The sequence below is a fragment of the Pan troglodytes genome, chromosome 7 (assembly GCF_028858775.2).
Source record: "Pan troglodytes isolate AG18354 chromosome 7, NHGRI_mPanTro3-v2.0_pri, whole genome shotgun sequence".
Taxonomy (NCBI): domain Eukaryota; kingdom Metazoa; phylum Chordata; class Mammalia; order Primates; family Hominidae; genus Pan; species Pan troglodytes.
In genome coordinates, this window is record NC_072405.2 from 113,869,990 (window position 1) to 113,896,201 (window position 26,212).

The following is a 26,212-nucleotide window of genomic DNA, read 5'->3' on the forward strand; positions in this document are numbered from 1 at the left end:
GAGAATCACTAGAACCAGGGAGGCAAAGGTTGCAATGAACCGAGATCGTCCCAATGCACTCTAGCCTGGGCAACAAGAGCAAAACTCCATCTCAAAAAAAAAAAAAAGAAACAAAGATGTCTACATGCTACTTACAGTAGTAAGATGTTGAAAGACTATGATAAGTCACACACACACAAACACACACACATATTCCTAGAAAACTATGAAAAGAGATGGGCCAAAAACAGTATAGATAAAATAAAATGAAATACTAGAATATTAAAATATACTGCAGTAACCCACAAAAGAACAGGAAAAAAGGAACCAAAAAAAGAAAAATAGTGAGAACAGGTGGAACACAGCCCAAAATATCATTCTAATGAGCAGTGAATTGAGCTATTTTTTTTATTTTAATATGCTTGTTGGCTGCACGTATGTCTTCTTTTGAGAAGTGTCTGTTCATGTTCTCTGCCCACTTTTTAATGGGCTTGCCTGTTTTTCTCTTGTAAATTTGGTTAAGTTACTTGTACATGTTGGATATTAGATCTTTGTCAGATGCATAGTTCACAAATATTTTCTCCCATTCTGTAGGTTGTCTGTTTACTCTGTTGATAGTTTCTTTTGCTGTGCAGAAACTGTTAAGTTTAATTAGATCCCATTTGTCAATTTTTGCTTTTGTTGCAATTCCTTTGGTGTCTTTGCCATGAAATCTTTGCCTGTTCCTATGTCCAGGATGGTATTGCCTCGGTTTTCTTCCAGGGTTTTTATAATTTTGGGTTTTATATTTAAGTCTTTAATCCATCTTGAGTTGATTGTTGTATACAGTGTAAGGAAGGGGTAAGGAAGGGGTCCTGCTTCAATCTTCTGCTTATGGCTAGCCAGTTAACCCAGCATCATTTATTGCATAGAGATTCTTTTCCACATTGCTTATTTTTGTACGTTTTGTTGAAGATCAGATGGCTGTAGATGTGCAGCCTTATTTCTAGGCTCACTATTCTGTTTCATTTGTCTATGCGCTAGTTTTTGTACCAGTACCGTGCTGTTTGGTCACTGTAGCCTTGTAGTATAGTTCAAAGTCAGGTAATGTGATGCCACTGGCTTTTTTCTCTTCACCTAGGATTGCCTTGGCTATTTGGCCTCTTTTTTGGTTCCATGTGAATTTTAAAATAGATTGTTATAGTTCTGTGAAGAATGTCATTAGTAGTTTGATAAAAATAGCACTGAATCTAGATTGCTTTGGGTAGTATGGGCATTTTAATGATACTGATTCTTCCTATCCATGAACACGGGATGATTTTACACTTGTTTTTGTCTTCTCTGATTTCGTTGAGCAGTGTTTTGTAATTCTCCTTGTAGAGACCTTTTACCTTCCTGGTTAGCTGTATTCTTAGGTATTTTATTCTTTTTGTGGCTGCTCTGAATTAAACTGTTCTTGACTTGGCTCTCAGCTTGGACATTGTTGGTGTATAAAAATACTGTTGACTTTTGTATGTTGATTTGGTGTCCTAAAACTTTGCTGAAGTTGTTTGCTAGATCTGAGCTTTTGTGTAGAGACTATGGGGTTTTCTAGGTGTGGAATAATATAGGTGGCAAATGGAGATAGTTTGACCTCATCTTCCTCTATTTATATACATTTTATTTCTTTCTCTTGCCTGATTTCTGTAGCTAGGACTTGCAGTACTGTGTTCAATAGAAGTAGTGAGAGAGGGCATCCTTGTCTTGTGTCAGTTTTCAAGGGGAATGCTTCCAGCTTTTGCTCATTCAGTATAATGTTGGCTGTGGGTTTGTCATAGATGACTCTTATTATTTTGAGGTGTGTTCCTTCATTTCCTAGTAGAGTTTTTAACATGAAAGAATGTTGAATTTTATCAAAAGCCTTTTCTACCTCTATTGAGATAATCATGTGTTTTTTTGTCTTCAGTTCAGCTTATGTGATGAATCATATTTATTGATTTTTTTTTTGAGGTGGAGTCTTGCTCTTTTGCCCAGGCTGGAGTGAGGTGGTGTGATCTCGGCTCACTGCAGCCTCTGCCACCCGGGTTCAAGCGATTCTCCTGCCTCAGCCTCCTGAGTAGCTGGGCTTACAGGCACCTGCCACCATGCCCAGCTAATTTTTGTATTTTTGGTAGAGACAGGTTTTTACTATGTTGGCCAGGCTGGTCTGGAACTCCTGACCTCAGGTGACCTGCCCACCTTGGCCTCCCAAAGTGCTGGGATTGTAGGCATGAGCCACTGTGCCCGGCCATATTTATTGATTTTTTTTTTTTTGAGATGGAGTATCGCTCTGTAGCCCAGGCTGGAGTGGCGCAATCTCGGCTCACTGCAAGCTCCGCCTCCTGGGTTCACACCATTCTCCTGCCTCAGCCTCCCGAGTAGCTGGGACTACAGGCACCCGCCACCACGCCGGGCTAATTTTTTGTATTTTTAGTCGAGATGGGGTTTCACTATGTTAACCAGGATGATCTCTATCTCCTGACCCTGTGATCTGCCCACCTTGGCCTCCCAAAGTGCTGGGATTACAGGTGTGAGCCTCCGCGCCAGGCCTTTTTTTTTTTGAGATGGAGTCTTGCTGTGTCACCCAGGTTGGAGTGCAGTGGTGTGATCTCGGCTTACTGCAACCTCCATCTCCTGAGTTCAGGCAATTCTCCTGCCTCAGCCTCCTGAGTAGCCGGGACTACAGGCACGTGCCACCACGCCCGGCTATTTTTTTTTTTTTTTTTGTATTTTTTTGTATTTTTAGTATAGATGGGTTTTCACCATGTTGGCCAGGCTGGTCTCAAACTCCTGACCTCAGATGATCCACCTGCCTCGATTTCCCAAAGTGCTGGGATTACAGGTGTGAGCCACCATGCCCATCCTGATTTTTATGTGTTGAACCAAACTTGCATCCTGGGGATGAAGCCTACTTGATCATGGTGGATTAGCTTTTTGTTGTGCTGCTGGATTCAGTTTGCAAGTATTTTGCTGATTTTTATATCATGTTGATCAACAATTTTGGCCTGAAGTTTTCTTCTTTTTCTCTTGTCTCTTCCAGGTTTTGGTATCAAGATGATGCTGGCCTCACAAAATGAATTGGGAGGTGTCTTCCCCCTCAGTTATTTCATATAGTTTCTGTAGGAATGGTACTATGTCTTTGGACATCTAGTAGAATTTCACTGTGAATCCATCAGGTCTTGGGCATTTTTTGATTTTCAGGCTATTTATTACTGACTCAATTTTGGAGCTCATTATTGGTCCATTCGGGGAATCAGTTTCTTCCTGGCTCTGTCTTGGAAGGGTGTATGTGTCCAGGAATTTATCCATCTCTTCTAAGTTATTTTGTTTGTGTGCATAGAGGTGTTTGTAGTAGTTTCTGATGGTTGTTCCTATTTCTGTGGCATCAGTAGTAACATTCCCTTCATCATTTCTAATTGTTTTTATTTGGATGTTCTCTTTTCTTTATTAGTCTAGTTAGTGGCCTATTAATTTTTTCAAAAAATCAACTGCTGGATTTGTTGATCTTTTGAATAATTTTTCGTGTCTCGATTTCCCTCAATTCAGCTCCGATTTTTGTTATTTCTCATCTTCTGCTAGCTTTGGGGTTGATTTGTTCTTGCTTCTCTAATTTTCATTCAGTTGTGAAGCTAGGTTGTTAATTTGAGATCTTTCTTACTTTTGATGTAGGTTTTTAGTGCTGTGAATTTCCCTCTTAACACTGCCTTAGTTTTGTCCCGAAGAGTCTGGTAAGTTGTATCTTTGTTTTCATTATTTTCAAAGAACTTCTTGATTTCTGCCTTAATTTCGTTATTTACTCAAAAGTCATTCAGGAGCATTTTGTTTAATTTCCATGTAATTGTATTGTTTCGAGTGACTTTCATTGTATTGACTTGTATTTTTATTGTTCTATGACCTGACAGTGTGTTTGGTGTGATTTCAGTTCTTTTACATTTGTTGAGGATTATTTTATGTTTAATTATGTGGTTGATTTTAGAGTATGTTCCATGTAGTGAGGACAAGAATGTATATTCTGTTGTTTTTGAGTGAAAACTTCTGTAAAGGTTTATCAGATCCATTTGGTACAATGCTGAGTTCGGGTTCCGAATATCTTTGTTAGTTTTCTTGTCAATGATCTGTCTAATTCTGTCAGTGGAGTGTTGAAATCTCCCACTGTTATTGTTTGATAGTCTATGTCTCTGTAATTCTCTAGGAACTTGCTTTATGAATCTGGTTGCTCCTGTGTTGGGTGCATACGTATTTACAATAGTTAGGTCTTCTTGTTGAATCGAACTCTTTACCGTTATGTAATTCCCTTCCTTGTCTTTTTTGATTTTTGTTGTCTTGAAATCTGTTCTGTCTGAAATGAGGATTGTCAACCCTGCTTTTTTTTTTCTGTTTTTCATTTGCTTGGTAGATTTTTCTTCATCCCTTTATTCTGAGCCTATGAGTGTCATTATGTGTGAGATGGGTCTCTTGAAGACACCATACCATTGGGTCTTTTTTATCCAGCTTGCTACTCTTTGCTGTTTAAGTGGGGCATTTAGCCCATTTACATTCAAGGTTAGTATTGCTATATGTGGATTTGCTGCTGTCATTGTGCTGTTGGCTGATTATTATGTTGGCCTGTTTGTATGGTTATTATGTTGGCTTGTTTGTGTGTTATTATGTTGCTTGTTTGTGTGGCTTGTTTTACAGTAACAGTGGTCTTTGTGTTTATGTTTGTTTTTGTATTAGGTGGTAGTGGTCTTTCTTTTCTATATTAGTGCTTCTTTCAAGATGTCTTGTGAGGCAGGTTTGGTGGTAAGGAAGTTTCTTAACATTTTCTTATCTGAAAAGACAGAGAGGCTTTCAGTTGTCCCTGGAGGCTCTGTCCAGGGAGTTGCTGAGTTGGTACTGACTGGATCCATAGCTCTGGTGGGGTGTGGTTGGAGGCCCAGGCCTGGATGACCCACCCAGTGAGGAGATATGGGAATGGGCACCCACATAACACTCTGGCCACTTTTCCATAGGGCTGCTTCAGTATGCTTGGTGCCCTTTCTAGTCCCTAGTCACCTCGGATCTTCCAGAACCTGGAGGTGTCACCAGTGAAGGCTGTGAAACAGCAAAGGTAACAGCCTGTTCCTCCCTCTGGGAGCTTTGTCACAGGGAGGTATTGACCTCTTATTGTCCCAAAGACACCTGCAGGAAGTGGCTGGAGACCCCAGTTAGGAGATCCTGCCCAGTGAGGAGGAGCAGGATCAGTACCTGCTTAAGAAAGAAGTTTGGCCACATTTTGGCGGAGCAGCTGAGCTGTGCTGGGGTTCCACCTCAGCCCCCAGTCATGTCATGCACTCTGAAGCCTAAAGGCTGGAATGGCTAAGTTGTCCAAACAGCAAAGATGGCAGCCTATCCCTTCCTCTAGGAGCACTGTACTAGGGGGAATTTAGATCTCTTTTGGCTGGAGAGCTTGGGCAGGGGGTAGTTGGAGGCCTTAGTTGGGAGGTCTTGCCCAGTGAGGAGAAACAGGATCAGGTACTCCCTTAAAGCAGCAGTCTGGCCTCATTTTGGTAGGGCAGCTGTGCTGTGCTGGTGGATCCCTTCTACTCCAGGTCAGCTCACACTTTCCAAAGTGTAAAGGCTGGAACGGCTAAGATGCCTTAACAGCAAAGATGGTGGTATGCCCCACTGCCTGGGAGCTCCTTCTTAGGTAGGTGCAATGCTGCTACTGGTAGCTGGCTGGAATTTCAAGCCTGTGGGTTTTATCTTGTGAGGTGCTGTGGAAGTGGGGCCTGCGGGCTGTTGCTGCTCAGTGCCCTGGAGTCAGTCTCTTTCCTAGGGGTGTGCACAGAAGTCTAACCTCCCAGTTTGCTGGAACTGCAGCTACTTTTGTCAGAAATTGTAAGTATCTATCACTCTGGGGTGTCTATGCATGCCAGAGCAGCTGCTCTGCTGAGACTCCATGTAGCTCTTTTTGTCAGACTGAGGGCCCTGGTTGAGTGGGTTCACAAGGAGATCTCCTAACTGAGGGTTGTATAGATCTGTGGGAGAAACATGGTTTCCCAGGGTCACTCATTCACTCACTGCTTCTTTGTGCAGAGGAGAATCCCCTGGGTCTGTGTTGCTCCCAGGTGGGCCGTTGTCCTGTCTTGCTTTTCTTCATTCTCTTTGGGTCAGGTTGTTTTCCTGATTAATTTCAGTGCAAGTACCTGGATGTTATCGTCGAAGGTGTTGCTATTTATTTGGCCCTTCCTTTCCTTTCCTTGAGAGCCATGCATACTAGCTGCTTCTAGTTGGCAATCTTGGCCACTCCCTTGCTTTTTTTCTATAACCCCCGCCCCCCCACACACACACACCAATCTGCGTTTTGGGGAGGCACAGCCTTCAAGAAAAATGAAAGTGTGCTCTTTAAAGAACAAAAGGAATGTTTGGCTCACATAAGGAAAGTTCTCACCCAAGTTCTCAATCAGATCTATTTATGCAAACGAAGGATTCAAGCTTGTTTAGTTCTGATTGGCCAAGATAGTTGAGCCCTTGATTGGGTGGCTTCCTAAGACCCAAACTAGAAGGCTCTGTGAGATGTTTCTTCTAAAGGGCTAGTCGTGGGTCATTTCTTGCCAGTTTTTCTTGGCTTTGGTCACAGGAACTGTTCTGGCTTACGGGCATAAAGTAGGATGTTTATCCAGATTTGCCTTTCTATGAACAAAAGGCAAGTAAACACTCTTCTTTCACTCCACCATGGCCACTTTGTTCTGTAGTCTCAATTCTGGTATTTCTTCTATTAGTCATGGTGAGTCCATCTAGTCTGGAGTGCTTGGAGTCTCATTTACAGTTTAATTTCACACTAATGTGTTAAGAATTTTTGCATCTGTGTTCATTAAGGATATGAGTAACTTTCTTTTCTTGAATTTACTTTTTCTAGTTTTGTTATCAGAGTAATAATGCTGGCTTCACAAACTGATTTGGAATGTGTTCTATTTTTTGAAAATGAATGTGATTTTTATGAAAGATAAGTACTTGTGAAAGATAAGTATTACTTATTTTTTAAAATGTTTTATAGAATTCACCATTGAAGCCATGTGGGCCTGGAGTTTTTTGTGGGAAGGTTTTTTGTTTTGTTTTAACTTTTCATTTTGATATAATTTTAAATTTTTAGAAGAGTTGCAAAGATGGTTCAGAGAGTTCCTGTATCTTGTTCACCTAGGTTTCTGCAGTCAACAATTTACACAATTACAGTGTATTTATCAAAACAAAGAAAACAGCATTGGTACAATACTATTAAATAACTGTAGGATTTATTCAAATCTTACCATATATTTTACTGACTTTCTTTTCCAGGATTCAATCTAGGATAAGTGCATTTAATTGTCATGTCTCCTTAGTCTCTTCCAATTTGTGACAGTTTCTCACTCTTTCCTTGTTTTCATGATTTTGATACTTGTGAAGAATACTGGTGAAAGTTGTGAAAACAGAAAAAGAGTGTTCCCTAATTTCAATTTTTGTAGACGTTCCTCAGTTTGGGTTTGTTTTGATTTTTCCCCTGATTCAACTGGGTTTTGAAGTTTTTGGAAGAATACCACAGTGGTATCACATCATATCAGGGGGTTAATTTTGATCGTATAGTTAGAGTTGTGTCTCTCAGCTTTCTCCACTGTAAAGTTATAATTGTTTCTTTTTTATTTTCTATTGGTTGCAAGTGGGTCACTAATTTCAGTCCCTATTTGAGGGGAGAGGAATTAAGCTCCACCACTTGAAGAAAGGGTATAAAATAATTTTTAGACATCAAAACCACATTAATTAATAAATATTTCACAGGAGATACTTGAGGCTATGCAAATATTGCTTCTCCTTTAAGCTTTGATTTCTAATGTTAGCATATATCAGTGGATCTTACCTGCAACAGTTACTACTGTGATGCTCTAATGATGACTTTCTATTTTCTTCATACCTTTCATGTTTCTTATTTGGCACTCTTCTGTAAGGGAAATATGCGCCGTCTTCTCTAATTATTTATTTATTTATCTATATCAGTATGGATTAATGGATATTTATTTCTTGAGGGAGCATTATAATCCATATGGGGTTTTTGTTCATCCTCAAATAGTTCCAGCTTTGGCCATTGGGAACTCTTTCAGGTTGATTTTGTGTCTTTTGACATACTCCATGTTTTTATGTTTTTGAACAATTTCTCATTTTCTGGCATTACAAGATAATCTAGGTTAACTTTGTATTTTTTTCTGTCTACCTGGAAAATTAGCCATTTCTCAAAATATCTTTGATTGGAGGATGGTATTTAGAAACAAAGATCTTTGTACCAGATGGGCTCACTGCAATTGGGATGTCACTGTTTCTAGGCTCTCTCAGCAAACAAAATGAGGAAATACTTGTATATATAAACTTGTGTAGACACACATATCTATATTTATTTCTCGACCTCTATTTATTTATTCATCTATCATCTATCTTTAAAATATGTAAATTTGCATGATTTTGTACTGATATGTCTGTCTCTAAATTTAGCACTGCTGGCAGGGTTCATTCTAGCCTCCTCTCTTTGTTTATTTGTATTCTGTGGCAGTTACTTGCTCATGTTCAACCCCAGTATAAATGTAGAATAGTTTCACAAATGCTAACTTGTATAGTATGGAAACAAACTTACCAGAGTACAATGCTTATGTATTGTTATTTTTTGTCTTTGGTATTACAGTTATCTAGTTAAAATATCCTTTCCTAATGTTCTTTAGGACACCTCCTTTATTCCTGACTCTCTTGTAACTAACTAGGTTATATTGTACCTTTTAAATACAATTTGATCAATTTGTCACACTTTGTATTCCTTCCAGGGATTTAAAAAAAAAGTTTGCAAACATTAACATTTAATGTTTGTGATGCATAATTCCATGGGTTTTGACAAACATGTAATTATCCAGCAACACTATAGAATAGTTTCAACACTCTAAAAATTTCCTTGTGTGACTTTTGTAGTTAATACTTCCCTCTTTCATTGACCAGTTAGCCACTACTCTGTTTTCTTTATCTATAGTTTTGCCTTTCCCAGAATGTCATATAAATTGAATCAAACCTTATGTAGCTTTTTAGTTCTCAATTCTTCCTCTTAGCAAAATACATTTGATATTTAGTCATGCTGTTCATATCAGTAGTTTATTTCTTTTTATTGCTGAGTAGTATTCCCTTGTATGGATTTAACCATAGTTTGTTTATTCATTCACCTCATAACATCTTGGTTATTTTCAGTTTTCTGAGATTATGAATAAAGCTGCTAGAAACATTGATGTATAGGTTTTTGTGTGAACATAAGTTTTCATTCTATTTGATTACATACCTAGAAAGTGGGATTGCTAGGTCTTTTGCCTTTTAATATAAACTTTGAGTCATTGTTGATATGCACAAAATAACTTGGTGAGATTTTGGTTGGGATTGCCATGTTTCTATAGATCAAATCATAAGAACTGACATCTTAAAAAATGTTGAGTCTTTCTATTCATGAACATGACATACTTCCCTATTTATTTAAATTTTCTTATATTTATTTCGTCAGAGTTTTGTAGTTTTCCTTTTATAGATTTGGTATATATTTGTTTGGTTTATGTATGATTCAATTTTTAAAATAGACATAGACCTCTCCTTTTGTAAGCATTGGTACGTTGTTTCTTTCAAGGAAATGGTCCATTTCATCAAAATTATCAAATTTGGGATAGTTGTTCTAACTATTTTTTAAATCTTTTTAATGTCATGTGATCAGAAGTGATGGACTGTCTTTCATTTTTTATATTAGTAATTTGTGTCTTTTCTTTTTTCCTCGATTAGCCTAGCTAGGAATTTATCAATTTATTGGTCTTTTCAAAGAGGTGGCTTTTGGTATTGTTGATTTTGTCTATTGATGCCCGGTTTTCAAGTTCATTGATTTTTAACTTTTATTATTTATTTTTCTCTGCTTAGATTTTATTTTCTTTTTCTAGTTTACTAAGGTAGAAGCTTTATTAATTGTAGATATGTCTTACAATATATGCATTAAAATGCTAGAAATTTTCATCTAAGCACTGGTTTAGCTGCATCTCACAAGTTTTGATAGGTTGTATTTTCACTTTCATTTAGTTAAGCATATTTTTAATCTATTTTGAGACTTGACTCACATATTTTTAGAAGCATATGGTTTAATTTCCAGATATTTTGAGATTTTTCACTATAGTTTTGCTGTTAATTTATAATTTAGTTCCTCTGTGAACTCAGAGCATATTTTGAATGATTTGTATTCTTTTAAATTTATTAAAGGGTGTTTCATAGCCTAGAATGTGGTCTGTCTTGGTGTATGTTCCCTGGGTGCTTGAGAAGAATGTGTATTATGCTGTTGTTGGATGAAGCATTATAAAATGTTCATTAGATCAATTTTATTTATGCTGTTCATTTCAAGTACATCTTCACTGATTTTCTGCCAACTGTATATGTCAATTATTGATAGCTGTGTAAAGAGCATCTGTAACAGTGGATTAATCTCTTAATGGTTGCAGATGTATCAATTTTTGCCTCCTGTATTTTGACACTTTGTTGTTATGCACACACACATTAAGGATTGTTATGTTTTCTTGGAGGAATTCATCCTTTTATTATTATGAAATACTTTGATTTTTCTCTGATAATTTTCCTTGCTCTAAAGTTGGCTTTGTTTGAAATTAATGTGGATACTCTAGCTTTTGTTTATATTTAAAGCGGGTTTCTTGTAGAGACAATACATTGCTTGATGTTATTTATTTATTCAATTTCTTATTGATACATAATAGATATACAAATTTTAGAGGTGTATGTAATGATTTAATACATTAATATATTTTGTAAGATTAAATCAGTGTCATTGGGATGCTCATCACCTTAAATATTTGTCTTTTCTTTATGTGAGAAACATTTGAGTTATTCTTTTCTATTTTGAAATATACAATAGATTATTGTAAACTATTATTACTGTACTGATCTATCAAACACTAGGTCATATTTCTTGTCTAACTGTATGTATGTACCTATCAATCAACCTCTCTTAATTCCCCAATCTCGTGATGCTATAGCTTGGGTATTGTTTGTTTGTCCCTACCAAATTTCATGTGAAAACTTGGTCCCTAGTATGGTAGTGTTGGGAAGTAGAGCCTAATGTGAGGTGTTTAGGTCATGGAGGTGTATCCCTCATAAGTAGATTAATGCCATTCTTGGGGGTGGAGGGTAAGTGAATTCTCATCTTGTTCGTTCTCATGAGTGTTGGTTGTTAAAAAGAGCCTGGCATCTCCTCCCCTTTTTCTTGTGTCCTCTCTTTCCATGTGATCTCTGCATGGCACCCCTTCACCTTCCACCATGAGTGGAAGCAACTTGAGGCCCTCATCTGATGCAGATGCTGTTGCCATGCTTTTTAGAAAGTCTGCAGAACTATAAGCCAAATAAACGTTTGTTCTTTATAAATTACCCAGCCTAACGTATTCCTTTATAGCAACACAAATGGACTAAGACATTGTGTCTTTTTGTTTTCATCCATTCTGATATTCTCTGCTTTTTAATTGGCATATTTAGACCATTCACGTTTAAGGTGACTATTTTTAGTTGAATTCATGGTTACTGTGTTTGTAACTGTGTTGCATTTATTGTACTTGTTTTATTTCTTATTTTGTCTTCTAATTTTTCTCTCTCTTCTTTTGCTTTATTTTAGCATTTTATACAATTCTATTTTCTCTCTTAGCATATCAATTGTACTTCCTTTTAAAATTTTATTTTGGTGGTTGCTTAAGAGATTGAAGTGTTTATTTACAATGAATCCAAGTCCATTTTAAAATTGCACTGTACAACTTCACAAATGATGTAAACCTGGTAACAGATTATTCACAATTCCTCTCTTCTGTACCTTATAACATCACTGTAATTTATTTCACTTATCCATAAAATATTATCACAGAATACAGTATTGCTACAGTTCCATATTTGACAAACTGATAGATTAAGAATAAGAAAAATAAAAGGTTTTATTTTACCCTTATTTTTTCCTTCCCTAATGCTATTCCTTTTATTAAATGTACATCAGAATTTCTGACCTATGTAATTTTCTTGTCTCTGAAGGAAATGAAAAACTTTTTTTTAATATTCCTTGCAAGGCAGATCTGTTGACAAATTTTTATAATTTTTGTTTGTTTGAGAAAATATTTCTTTCTCTTTCACTTTTGAAGGATAATTTGACTGAGTGTAGACCTATAGGTTGGTTGGTTTCTTTATTCAACACTTTAGATATTTCATTCTACCCTTTTCTTTTTTTTATGAACAGAAGTCTGATGTAATTCTTATACTGTTTCTCTGTAGATAAGGTGTTTGCCTTTTTTCTTTCAAAATGTCATCTTTGTCTTTCATTTTCTGCAGTTTGAATAGTATATTCTTATTTGAAACATTTTTTGATATTCATCCTGTTTGGTGTTCTCTGAGCTTCCTGGATTCGTGGTTTGGTGTTTGTCATTAATTTTAGAAAATTTTCAGTTGTTATTACTTAAAATATTTCCTTTGTTCCTTTCTTCTCCATCTGCTATTCCCATTACACATACGTTATAGTTTTTATAATTGTCCCTCAGTTTTTCAATATGCTGTTCCATCTTTTTCACTCTTTTGTGTTTTTGTTTTTCAGTTTTAGAAGTTTTTATTGACATATTTTCAAGCTAATTGATTGTTTTTTTGGCCAAGTCTACTGCTCTGTTGATGAGTCTGTCAAAGGCATTCTTTATTTCTTTTATATTATTTTTTATTTTTAGCATTTCCTTTTTGATTCACTCATAGAGTTTCCCTCTCTTTGCTCATAGTACCGGTGTATTCTTGCATGTTGTCTACGTTTTACATTGGAACTCTTAGTATATTAACCACAGCTATTTTTCTCAGTCTAGCAATTCCAAATTTTCTGCCATATTTGATTTATGCTTTCTTTGTCTCTTCAGACTTTTTTCTTGCCACTTAGAATGCCTTGTAATTTGTTCTTGAAAGCTGGAGAAGGGTTATTCAGTAAAAGGAGCTTAGGTAGTTAGGTCTTAAGTATGACATTTTATGTTTATCTGGAGAAGAGTTAGACTGTGTTTGCTGTTTATTGTAGCTGTGGTGTCAGAGGCTAAAATTTTTTCTATTGTCCTTGTGTTTATCTTTTTTTATTTTTTGCTGTTTTGTTTTTCTGTACTGACTCCTTACTAAATAGTTTCTGAGGATTGCAGTTGTTTTAGTTGTTTCACCTGTTATTATATAAGAACTCTACTGATTTGGTGGTAAGTGTAGAGGGAGGAGAGGCATCTGATAGTTCTGTCATTAGGCCTCAGTCTGTCAATGAGCTTGAGTTGAGTTTCCTCTCCCTACATTGAAGGCTAGAGAGGACTGGAATTTGGTGTTTTCCATTTTCTACATTGAAGGCTAGAGGAGGATGAAATTGGGTATTTACCTTCCTCAGGCCCGTTAAGCTTTGGCAAAACACCATCTTTATAAAATAGTTTCCCTTGAGAGAAGACCTTGTTAAAATACAGAGCTTCAAGTGCATTTCAAAATGGTTACTTTCCTTCTCCCCCTATTAGATACAGGAGAGGATTTTTCTCTGATTTTCACCGAGAGAACCTGGTGGAGCTTCTAGAGATAACACTTATGCAAGTGTGTTGGCACCCATAAGACTGAGAAACTAAGATTTGGAATTTGAAACTTAGAAGTAGTCTACCCTGAGCCTCTGGCAATTAATTATAAAGTGTTTGTGGATATACTGGTTCCACCTGCAGACCTCTGCTCCTGGGCATTTGGTTCTGGTAAGCTGTGCAACTTTGTATTTGTCTGTTTGTTTAGTTTTTGTGGCAGCAGTTTGTGAGGTCACATTAATTTCTTGATGACGCTAACAAGAGTTGTTGATTTTCAGTTCAGCTTTTTTTCTCATTTTGAGGATGGGAGTGATAATTTCCAACATCTTTATGTGTCAGATTGGAAACTAGAATCTCATCAGCTTCTTGGAATGGACGAATGTAGGAGTTCACTGTTAATAATGTTAGCATATTGTCAGAGAAATAGGTGATGTAATTAGTTTCTCGTATTACCAATTTTTAATTCATTATCTCAACATTTTAATTTTGGTGAGATACTTTGTAATGTGATTTTATCTAAAATATCGGCAAAAGGAGAAGAATAATTTTATACTTTTAATTGTATTTAAAGACATTTTAAATATTTATTTAAAACATAAATATAAAATATAAATATTTTAAATATTTATACATATTTTGTTTGGGAGGATGATGCAAATGTTATACATTTCATATATAGATGTTTTTACAAATCCCAGTTTTAATAATTTAGATTTTTATGCCTATGTTTTCTAGTAAAGATTTTGAAATTGGAAACTGATTTTTAGATTAATATCAACATGTTTATGATAAAAACTTGTCACTGATTAAGAGCAACATGATTTCTTGCAGATTCTCACCCAGGAGTTCTTTAACAAGTAAATGAGCCCATTTACATATTTATTTCAGTATTTCTTGTTTTTAGCATACTATTATTTGGTGAAGGGTCATTTTAATTGTTCTTCATTTTAATGAGCTCATATGGTAATCTTTCTTTGCCATTATCTTTTTATCTATTTGTGAATGTTTTGTTCTAAAAAGAGATTTTTATCTTTTTCTCAAAGAAATACAAGTTTTCTAAATAGAATTCAGTGTCAATATAGTTTGCTTGTGTTTGAATGTTTATATGACATTTGGTGTTAAAATAATCTTTTAAATATTAAATCCATTTTGTGACTGTATTTAAATACTAAATGATGTGACTTTCATTCTTGCAAATAAGATATTACACTCTGAATTTATAAAGAGAATACAGGATATAATTTTATTGTTAATATAGAAATAGATACCAATTATATTTGTTATTGTGACACAAATATGTCTAAGAATATGGCTTTCATTTATTACTATATCATTAAAAAATGAACACAGTGTAAAAGTGAATCAATTTGATCTAAAGAGAATTTAATTTACAGTGTTAGGTATAGCCTTGTAATGAAAGTCTAGGATTTTGCTGACCAGTTTTCATGACTAATTCTTAGTTTCCCTCTGAGAGGGTAAAAACTAATAAACTGATCATGTAGTCATAAGTTTACCTCTTAGGATAAGTTCTAGGAAATTGTGAGAAGCCAAATTTCAGAGGCCTTTATTATCCTTGTGCATGATTTTTCTCTGCCTTATAAATATCCAGTCTTATTTCATTTTGGTACTCAGTGATCTATATTGGGCCAGTCTCCCTTAATTTCCCAAATATTGTGAAACCAGTACACACTAATAGGTCTGTAGAAGGAATAATTTAATTTTAATAAAGGAATATTAAAAAAATGAATAATATTAATTTCATACACGTCCATGTGAAGAGACCACCAAACAGGCTTTCTGTGAGCAATAAAGCTGTTTATTTCACCTGGATGCAGGTGGGCTGAGTCTGAAAAGAGAGTCAGTGAAGGGAGATACGGGTGGGGCCGTTTTATAAGATTTGGGTAGGTAAAGGAAAATTAACAGTCAAAGGGGGGTTGTTCTCTGGTGGGCAGTTGTGGGGGGTCACAAAGTGCTCAGCAGGGGAGCTTTTGAGCCAGGATGAGCCGGGAGAAGGAATTTCACAAGATAATGTCATCAGTTAAGGCAGGAACAGGCCATTTTCACTTCTTTTGTGGTGGAATGTCATCAGTTAAGGCAGGAACTGGCCATCTGGATGTGTATGAGCAGGCCACAGGGGATATGATGGCTTAACTTGGGCTCAGAGGCCTGAGAATTAATCCCAAGAATGACTCACTAAATGTGTGCCACGTGAGGTAGAAGTTTTTTTTTAGTTAGGTGTACCTAATTTTTCGTATCATATGCATCATGAATTAACTGTCTCCTTTTTTTTCTTCAACTTTTATTTTAAGTTCAGGGGTACATGTGCCAGATGTTCAGGTTTGTTACATAGGCAAATGTGTGCCATGGTGTTTTGCTGCACACATCATCCCACAACCTATGTATTAAGCCCAGCATCCGTTAGCTGTTCCTCCTGATGTTCTACCTCTCTCCGCACCCAGCTCCGACAGGCCTCAGTGTTTGTTGTTTCCCCCATGTGTCCATGTGTCCTCATCATTCAGCTCCAACTTATAAGTGAGAACATATGGTATTTAGTTTTCTCTTCCTGTGTTAGTTTGCTGAGGATAATGCCTTTCAGCTTTATCCATGTCCCTGCAAAGGACATGATCTTGGGCTGAGACAATGGGGTTTTCTAGATATAGGATCATGTCATCCGCAAACAGAGATAATTTGACTTCCTCTCTTCCTATTTGAATAGCATTTATTTTTTTCTCTTGCCTGACTGCCCTGGCCAGAACTTCCAATACTATGTTGAGTAGAAGTGGTAGGAGAAAGCATCCTTGTCTTGTGCTCATTTTCAAGAAGAATGTTTCCAGCTTTTGCCCATTCAGTATGATACTGGCTATGGCTTTTTCATGTATGGCTCTTATTATTTTGAGGTATGTTTTTTCCATACCTAGTTGAGAATTTTTAACATGAAGGGATTTTGAATTTTATTGAAGGCCTGTTCTGCATCTAATGAGACAAATTATGCATTTTTTGTCTTCAGTCCTGTTTATGTGAAGAGTTACATTTATTTATTTTTGTACATTGAACCAACCTTTTATTGTGGGAATGAAACCTACTTTATCATGGTGGATATGCTTTTTTATGTGCTGCTGGATTCGGTTTGCCAGTATATTGCATTTATGTTTGACAGTTTTTGCATCAGTGTTCATCAAGGACATTGCCTGAAGTTTTTTGTTGTTGTTGTATCTGTGCCAGGTTTTGGTATCAATGTGATATTTTTGCATCGATGTTCATCAAGGACATTGGCCTGAGGTTTTTTATGTTGTTGTATCTGTGCCAGGTTTTGGTATCAGTATGATGTTGGCCTCATAGAATGAGTTAGAGGGGAGACCCTCCTTTTCAATTTTTTGGAATAGTTTCAGTAGAATGGTACCAGCTTTTATTTGTACCTCTGGTAGAATTCAGTTGTGAATCCATCTCGTCCTGGGCTTTTTTGGGTTGGTAGGCTATCTATTACTGCCTGAATTTCAGAACTTATTATTGGCCTATTAACAGATTCAGTTTCTTCCTGATTCAGCCTTGGGTAGGTGTATGTGTCCAGACATTATTTGTTTCTTATATATTTTCTAGTTTATGTGCATAGACGTGTTTATAGTATTCTCTGATGGTCGTTTATATTTCTGTGGGGTCAGTGGTGATATCCTTCTTATTTCTGATTGTGTTTATTTGATTCTTCTTTCTTTTCTTTTTTATTAGTCTTACCTAGTGGTATATTATATTAATTTTTTTTCCAAAAACCAGCTGCTGGTTTCATTGATTTTTTTTTGAATTTTTTTTTTTTAAATTTTTGTATCACCTTCAGTTCAGTTTTGATCTTGGTTACTTCTTGTCTTCTGTTAGCTGTGGGGCTTGCTCTTGGTTTGCCAGTTGTTTTAGGTGTGATGTTAGGTTGTTGAGATCTTTCTAGCTTTTTGATGTGGGCATTTAATGCTATAAATTTCCCTCCTAACACTGCTTTAGCTGCGTCCCAGAGCTTTGGGTACATTGTCTCTTTGTTCTCATTAGTTTCAAAGAACTTTCTTATTTTTCCCTTAATTTCATTATTTACACAGGAGTCATTCTGGAGCAGGTTGTTCAATTTCAATGTAGTTGTGTGTTCTTCAGTGATTTTCTTAATCTTGAGTTCTAATTTGATTGTGCTGTAGTCTGAGAGAATGTTTGTTATTATTTCAGTTCTTTTATATTTGCTGAGGAGTATTTCACTTCAGATTATGTGATAAATTTTAGTCAATAAAATTTTAGTTAGATAAAATTAAGTGCCATGTGGTGATGAGAAGAATGTATATTCTGTTCTTTCCTTGGTGGAGTTCTGTAGGTATCTATCAGGTCCATTTGATTCAGAGCTGAGTTCAGGTCCTGAATATCCTTGGTAGTTTTCTGTCTCGATGATCTGTCTCATATTGACAGTGGGGTGTTAAAGTCTCCCACTATTATTGTTTGGGAATTTTAAGTCGTTTTGTCTCTAAGAACTTGCTTTATGAATCTGAGTGCTCCTGTATTAGGTGCATATATATTTAGGAGAATTAGCTCTTCTTGTTGAATTGAACCCTTTATCATTCCATAATAACTTTCATTGTCTTTTTTGATCTTTGTTGGTTTAAAGTCTGTTTTGTCAGAAATACTGGAATTGCAACCCCTGTGTTTTCTGTTTTAAATTTGTTTGGTAAATTTTCCTCCATCCTTTTATTTTGAGCCTATGTGTGTCTTTGCATGTGAGGTGGGTCTCTTGAAGACAGCATACCAGTGGGTCTTGGCTTTTTATCCAGCTTGCAATTTTGTGTCTTTTAATTGGGGCATTTAGCCCATTTATATTTAAGGTTAGTATTGTTATTTGTGAATTTGATTCTGTCATCATGATGCTAGCTGGTTATTTCGCATACTTGTTTATGTGGTTGCTTCATAATGTCACTGATCTGTGTACTTCAGTGTGTTTTTGTAGTGGGTAGTAATTGTTTTTCCTTTCCATATTTAGTGCTTTGTTCAGGAGCTCTTGCAAGGCAGGCATGGTGGTGGAAATTCCCTAAGCATTTGATTGTCTGAAAAGGATCCTTTTTCTCCTTCACTTATGATGTTTAGTTTGGGCGAATATGCAGTTCTGGGTTGGAATTTCTTTTCTTTAAGAACGTTGAATATTGGCCCCTAATCTCTTCTGGCTTTTAGAGTTTTTGCTGAGAGGTCCCCTGTTAGTCTGATGGGCTGCATTTTGTAGGTGACCTGGCCTTTCTATCTGACTGCCTTTAACATTTTTTTCTTTCATTTGTATATTTCAGAATCTGATTATTATGTGTCTTGGGGTTGATCTTCTAATGGAGTATCTTACTGGGGTTCTCTGTATTTCCTGGATTTGAATGTTGGCCTGTCTTTCTCTGTTGGGGAAGTTCTCCTGGATGATATACTTAAGTATGTTTTGCAACTTGGTTCCATTCTCCCCATCTCTTTCAGGTACCCTAATGAGTCTTAGGTTCTGTCTTTTTAAATAATTTTATATTTTTTGGAGGTTTTGTTCATGCCTTTTCATTCTTTTTTTTTTTCTTTCTGTTCTTGTATGCCTGTCTTACGTCAGAAAGACAGTCTTCAAGCTCTGAGATTCTTTTCTCTGCTTGGTCTATAGTTCTCATGTTGTGTTTTTCAGCTCCATCAGGTTGGTTGTATTCCTCTCTAAACTGGCTATTCTGGCTATCAGCTCCTGTATTGTTTTATCGTGAGTCTTAGCTTCTTTGCATTGGGTTACCACATGCTCCTTTATCTCAGCAAAGTTTGTTATTACCCACCTTCTGAAGCCTACTTTTGTCACTTCAGCCATCTCAGCCTCAGCCCAGTTTGTGCCCTTACTGGACAGGTGTTGTGGTCATTTGAAGGAGAAGAGCTGTTCTGGCTTTTTGAGTTTTTAGCGTTTTTGTGTTGATTCTTTCTTACCTTTATGGGCTTACCTACCTTTGGTCTTTGGGGTTGGTGACCTTTGATTGGGTTTTTATGGGGTCTTTTTTATTGACGTTGTTGTTGTTTTCTGTTTGTTTTTCTTTTAATAGTTATGGCACTGTTTTGTGGGGCTGCTGTGGTTTGCAGGGGTCCCCTTCAGACCCTAGTTGCCTTCGTTTTTCTCCTTCCCAGAGTTATCACCAGTGAAAGCTGTGAACCAGCAAAGATGGCAGCCTTCCCCTTTTTCTGGAAGCTTTTTTTCAGTGGGGCACTGACCTGTTGCTGGCCCAAATATGCCTGTAGGAGGTGACTGGAGACTCCTGCTGGGAGGTCTCACCCAGTCAGGAGGAACAGGATCAGGGATCTGCCTAAAGAAGCCATCAGGTGGCCCTTTGGTAGAGCAGGTGTGCTGCATTCAGGGGTCTCTTCTTTGTCTGGACTGTTTGTATTCTCCAAAGCTGGAATGGCTGAGTCTACTGAACTGCAGAGATAGAGAACCCCTGGGAGCTTCATCCCTGAGAAAGATCAAAGCTCTGTCCGGAGAATCCTTGCTGGAGTGGGTGAAGCCCTCACAGGGAGGTCTTGCCAAGTGAGGATGAATGAATTGGGTTCCACTTAAAGAGGCAGTCTGGACATGATCTGTCAAGGCAGCTATGCTGCTCTGTGGGGGACTCCTCCTCATCCAAACTGCCTGTATTCTTCAAAGTTGGCAGGCTGAAATGACTGAGTCTACTGAACCACAGAGATGGTGGTCACCCATCCCCCTGGGAACTCAGTCCTGACTCAGGCAGACTCCAGCCTGCTACTACCAGCTGGCTGGAATTCCAAGCCAGTGGGTTCCAACTTGTGAGGCACCATGTAAGTGGGGCCCACAGAATGATGCCACTTTGCTCCCTGGACTCAGTCCCCTTCCTAGGGGTATTCACAGATGAATCTCCTGCCTTGATGCAGATTCCGGGGCCAGAGTATGCAAAACTCCTGGGTCTCTGTGTGTGTCTAAGCAGCCGCCCTGCCGAAACCTCACATAGCTCAGTGTATTGGACCCAGGACCCTGGTGATGTGGGTTCACGAGGATATCTCCTGATCCATGGGTTGCAAGGATCTGTGGGAGAAGCGTGGTTTCCTGGGCAGGTCACACAATCACTGACAGCTTCCCTTTGCTCCGTGCTGCTCCCAGGTGGGCTATCGCCCTACCCTGCTTCTCTTTGTTCTCTGAGGGTCAAGTTGTTTGCTTAGTCAGTTTCAACGTGAGAACTCAGATATTTCAGTTGAAGGTGCTGAACTGACTTGCTCCTTTCATTCCTCTCCTTGAGTGCTGTGGAATGCAGCTGCTTTCAATTGGCTGTCTTAGCTTTCCACAACTGTCTACTTCTAAATCAGTTTCTGACTGTGAATTTTTAGATTTTTGTAATATAAAAATATCTTCTCATCTCAGAGAATTAGAAAGTAGTTTTTTCTATATGCTATTTTAGATAAGACTTTATTGAACTCAGCAGAACTAGAAGTGAAGCACTGACTTGATTATTATAGTTATTTCTATACTATTTATTTAAATTCATTTTCAGTCTGGAATAGTTGTTTGCATAATTAACTTATGAATATTTCTAATTTAATATACCTAGTTATTTTAATAGCTATTTTAAGAGAGTTTGGATACCTGCCCTCCCCCACCTCCCATTTCTTTCTCTGTTCCTTTAGGCATAAAGAAATTCATTTGTAAGGCTTTTAAAAATACATTCGTAAAACTCTATGTTTAATTTAAAATACTTATGCCTTTACTTCAATATTAAGGAAAAATTAAAAAAAGGAAATCTATTTGCACTTAACTAAATGTGATTGTGTTTAATATAGTATGTTAAAATAATTATTTAAAAATCTTCAATATCAATAAAAATATTCAGAAAACTTCAGGACCAAATCATTGCTTTAAAACAGAGGTAGAATTTTAATATTAGTTTTCTGTTAAGGACAAATGATTCATTTTCTCTTTTTTGTGTAAAATTGATTGAAATGTATAATTTCAATATATGGCAAAGCACTAAGTCTTTCTATATAAAATTCTTATTTTTGGTGTCCATTTTATATGAACACAAATTTGTAAATAGAAATCTCTTCATAGTACAGTGCACTCAGTTGTGCAAACTTATCTTTTTAGGGTCAAAGAAGAACACAAACCACAACTGACACAGTAAGTAAATGTATTAAGAGTGTAGTAGGCTTGACTTCTGTACTTTTGCCACATACTGCTTTCTGGTATTAGCTTACACTAATACTGGATAGGCTGCAGCTAGTGTGTCTTCTGCTTTCTGACTCTCTGGCTTGTAAGAGAGCTGCTTGCAGCTTCTTACGTCACCCACATAGTGACTGGATGTAGTTTTTTGCTGCCTGCTTGTGGACTAGTTAAGTGTTCAAATTTAATTTCCCTACATTTTGACTGCCTGGATGATAATTGGAGCTCACATTACCATTGGCTGTAGCTTTTGTGCCTGTGTATTTTTATTATGGATAAGAAAACGTTAACCTACGTTGTTATTCATTTGGTTATTCAGTCACATTATTTGCTTATTTAAACAGGTGGTTTCCCTTTAGTGGAATCACTGAACTGGTAAATAACGTTCTTCAGCCCCAGCAAAAACAACAAAATGAAAAGGAGCCCCAGACGTAAGTAAGCTGATCTATATAGACTAAATATTATCTCTGATAGTATAACATACTGAAAAGTATGTGTTAAAATACTGTCCTTGGAATAGTATGCCCTCAGAAAGGAAAATTGTTCGGTTAGGGTTTGATACTGTTACCCTTAATGAAAATCTATAAAGAAGGCAAGGATGATTAATAGGGTAGTAAAAAAGAAGAGGTAATTCCCCCCACCCTGCTATATTTTAGTATAAATAATGTAAGCCATACTTATTCAGTAAAACATCCTTTTCCAACAATGCAATATATAACTAGAGTGTGTTTCTTTCAAAAATTGTTCTAGAGGACATTAAAAGATATTAACCCCCAAATTCAATCTTTGGTCAAATAGTTTTGGAAAGGTTGTTTTAAAAAAGGTTAAGCAAGTTTCTTTATTATAATTATTCTGAGAACCCAAATATGCTCCAAGGGTATTAGAACATACACTGTTTAATACATTTGTTTGACCACTGAATCCTGTTTTTACTAAACATTTCATTAGGTTATGAAACATAATTTGGGAAATGTGGCAATATATTCTCACACTGACCTGAAACATTAAAGAAGTATTGACTTCATTTTTTTGTTATTAGATTAAAAAACACTGTTTAAAAAGTTGTTCACTTCTGTAGCATTTTAATTTTGTGCAAGCAATATTATTTATGTTGTGAAGTTGAGGTAGCTGAGGATGTGAGAGAGACTGCATATATTTAAATTCCAGTATTCTCCTGACAGTTGTCATAATATTCAGATGTGCTCCAACCACTTAGCCTCTGTGCTTCCTTTTGAATTATGACTTTGGAGAAGCTGGTTTGGTTGTAGGAATGGACAAGTTGACAAGTGACATGGACTCCAGGAGAGAATGAGAATGATGAGTATGATGAAACACTCAGAAAAACATTCATATTTTGCCTTTAATGCAGAGTAAAAGATAAACATCTTTTATGTCTTGTTGCTATTGATGAGGATAATCTCCTCATGCATTTTATGCTACTTTGCATACATTTTATGTTATATTTTGTCAGGGTCTTCATTTCAACTGAAGTAAAAGTATGATGTGTACTCTTCCTAATAGTTAATATGTAGTTCTCAAATTGGAACTTCTCCTGTACTTAAGGTCGTTGAAGTAGGGCCAGTATTTGTCTTGCCTACTGTTTTATTCTTGGCATTTAGCAAAATGCCTAATACATAGTAGGAACTCAATAAATATTTCTTCACAATTGATTTTTCATATTTTATCCTTTTATGATACAGGAATTTTATGACATAAGGAGTAAAATTAAATTTAACAATTGCTTTTCTAACTAGCAAGCATTATATTAAAATGCCACACAATGTCATTGTTTTGCTTTTTCACTATGGCACTGAAGCTTAAAATAAAATGGAGAAACCAATAACAAAATATAATTAGATATAATTTTGTCTTGGTTTTAAATGACTTCAGTTAATGTATCTTGTGTGTGAGGTTTTGAAAATAATCAAGACTGTGCCATATTATGTATTAATTACCATGGCCATCAAATAAAATGACATATTTTGTGAGTAACTTTTAAAAAATGATATTTAGATTATTGTAACAAAGTGACATTTGATTGGCATAAACACAAAAGAAATCACTTTAATAATAAATATAATCCAATCTGCTTTGATTTTTGTATAGGAAAATGGTAGAAAAAATTAGCACTTTTAGATGATTTAAAAATTAATTCTTGATTAATTGGTATTATTTCAGTTAAGACTTCTTTGACAACTAATTCATTCTTGCTCTGTGATTTATGTAGTTTTAAAAATTCAGAATCAATAGATTCTCTTAATAGCTACATTCTTCATCTTACATTCTTGTTACATTGAAGATTTTTGGTATGTAATTTTCTAGAAGCCTTCCTTTTATCTTTCTGAACCACAGACGAGGGTTACTTCTGAATGCCCTTTAATTCACTTACTCTCTATTCGGATTTATAAGGCTTCTTCTTTCTGGGTTATCTTATTTCTTTCTCAATATGAATACTATGTGAGTGGGATAACTTCCTATCTGCTTACTTTCTATTATTCATCCATAAAATTATTTTTGGAAGCTGAATTCCAGGTATTCATTTTAAGTTTTAAATGTTAAAAAGTAAGTTTTTCATATTTTGTGCAAATACTTTCATAGTAGAATAACGAAATATTCTACCAGATAGCTAGTATTAAAAATCTATTATGTTTCCTAAACAGTAGTTCATTTTAATCCATTTGTATAAATTCCATTTTGCGGTTGTTGAAAAATGTAGTGATGATGTAGGCTTCTTGAGGTCTGTATTTTTGAGGTTTGTTCATTTCATATTCTTTAGCATAATAGGAAGATTTACTAATTTTGATTTTGGCAATTGATGTGAAATTATAGATATAAGTAGACTACTGTATATTCAACTTTGACTTTTCATGAGATTTGAGGCATAGAAAATTGAATGAGCCATTTGTTTTAGTTGCCAGTTAATTCACCCTTTGTAGAAACTGCTTAATATATAAATTAAATAATTTTAATATTACTTTCTCTTTTCTTTTGCTATTTTTTGCATCAGCATTAAAATGAGGGAAAGTTTTCTGCAAAGAGAATATCACATAACATAGGTTTTATGTAAAGTATAAAACAAGCCTCTGGATAATTAAAGATGGAAATACTAGGAAAACTGATAAATGCCTTATAATGCAACTGTCATTTTAACTTTGTATCTGCAATACATAGCAAAATGGTAAAGGTAATTTAAAAAGTTTCCAATGCAAATACATTAAACTAATCAATTGGATTACTTTACTTTGAATTTTATATTTTAGTTTTATTTATGTTTTGCTATGATTAATACATGTACTTTTGAAATACTAGAGAAATCTAAAATTTGAATTATTGGAATTAGATAACCACCTAATATAGTAATCCTCTTTGGTTGTGAGGTCTTTTAATAGAAACAAAATGTTAAAGCGAAGAGTGTTTTAAGCATAGGGAACATGATATGTGAGAGTCTTTAAGTAGCAAGGGACACAAAGAAGACCAACATGGGTGTAGTATAGTAGATGAGAGGGAGTGTGGCAGGAGATGAGGTTCCAGAGGTAGGACTCAGATAGGGCAGTGGTTTTACAGAGAATGATAAGGAGTTTGAATCTGAGTCTCAGTATACAGGGAAGATATTGAAGAGATTTAAACGTGGGAGTGACATGATTTACTTTATGTATAAAGAACATATTGACTGCTCTATAAGTAGCATGAGTGAGAATAGAAATGGAGAGAGCAATGGAAGAGGCCTTTTTTGAGGACTTTGCTAGTGATAGTGATAACCTGGACCACACTGATTACAGTGAATACAGTGAAGATGGAGAGAAGTAAATTGAGAATATATTTGAAGATTGAAATGATATGATTTGTCAGAGGAGAAGATTTAGAAGTTGTTGAAGAAGGGAAAAGAACCAAAGATGACTCCTGGGTTTCTAGTTGAAAGAACTAATTGGGTCATGATGTTATTAAATATGATCAAGAAGAGGAGAAGATTAACAGGTTGGAGGTATAAACTAAAACTTACATTTTGAACTTTTAAAATTTAAGATGCTTATAATTATCCAGCATTAAAGGAGAGAGATGGACTGGCCAGAGATATATTTTTGAGAGTGGTTAGTATGGCACATAAAGCTAGAAAAATGCATAAAATAACCTAGAGAGAGAGTGTGTGATAAAGAGCAGACACAAAGATTGGTTAAGCTCTGAAAAATCCTTATACTTATCCTGGGTCCTGAGATAAAAAGACTGTGGTTCCTACTCTCAAATAGTTCATGGTTAAGTGGGAAAAACAGACAAGCTGATAAGTAATTAAAAACAGTTCTGTGGGGACTTCTGGTTTGATTTTTGATATGTGAAAGAGCATGAAAGATGTCACTGCTATTCTCATAACAAGAAAAATGCTGAACTGAAAACCAACAACTTTTCTTAAATCCATCAGAAAATTGAGGTCACAGGGCAAATCAAGCCATGAGTAGTGGAGAGAGAGGCA

General features: G+C 36.0%; 1 protein-coding gene across 41 annotated transcripts in view; it reads left to right on the forward strand.

The window, feature by feature from the left end:
• RIMS2 (regulating synaptic membrane exocytosis 2) overlaps window positions 1-26,212 on the forward strand; it is a 729,498-nt gene that overhangs the window by 113,720 nt on the left and 589,566 nt on the right. For 28 of the 41 annotated variants that reach the window (XM_063816523.1, XM_063816526.1, XM_054657433.2 and 25 more), the window contains 2 exons: window positions 21,673-21,705; window positions 22,092-22,178. The exons of 11 other annotated variants lie outside the window; for them this stretch is intronic. In XM_063816523.1, coding sequence (XP_063672593.1) covers window positions 21,673-21,705; window positions 22,092-22,178 — 120 coding nt within the window. Of the gene's footprint in view, window positions 1-21,672; window positions 21,706-22,091; window positions 22,183-26,212 lie in introns of those variants that run through there. 2 more of the 41 variants (XM_063816528.1, XM_063816533.1) reach the window with 2 other exon arrangements.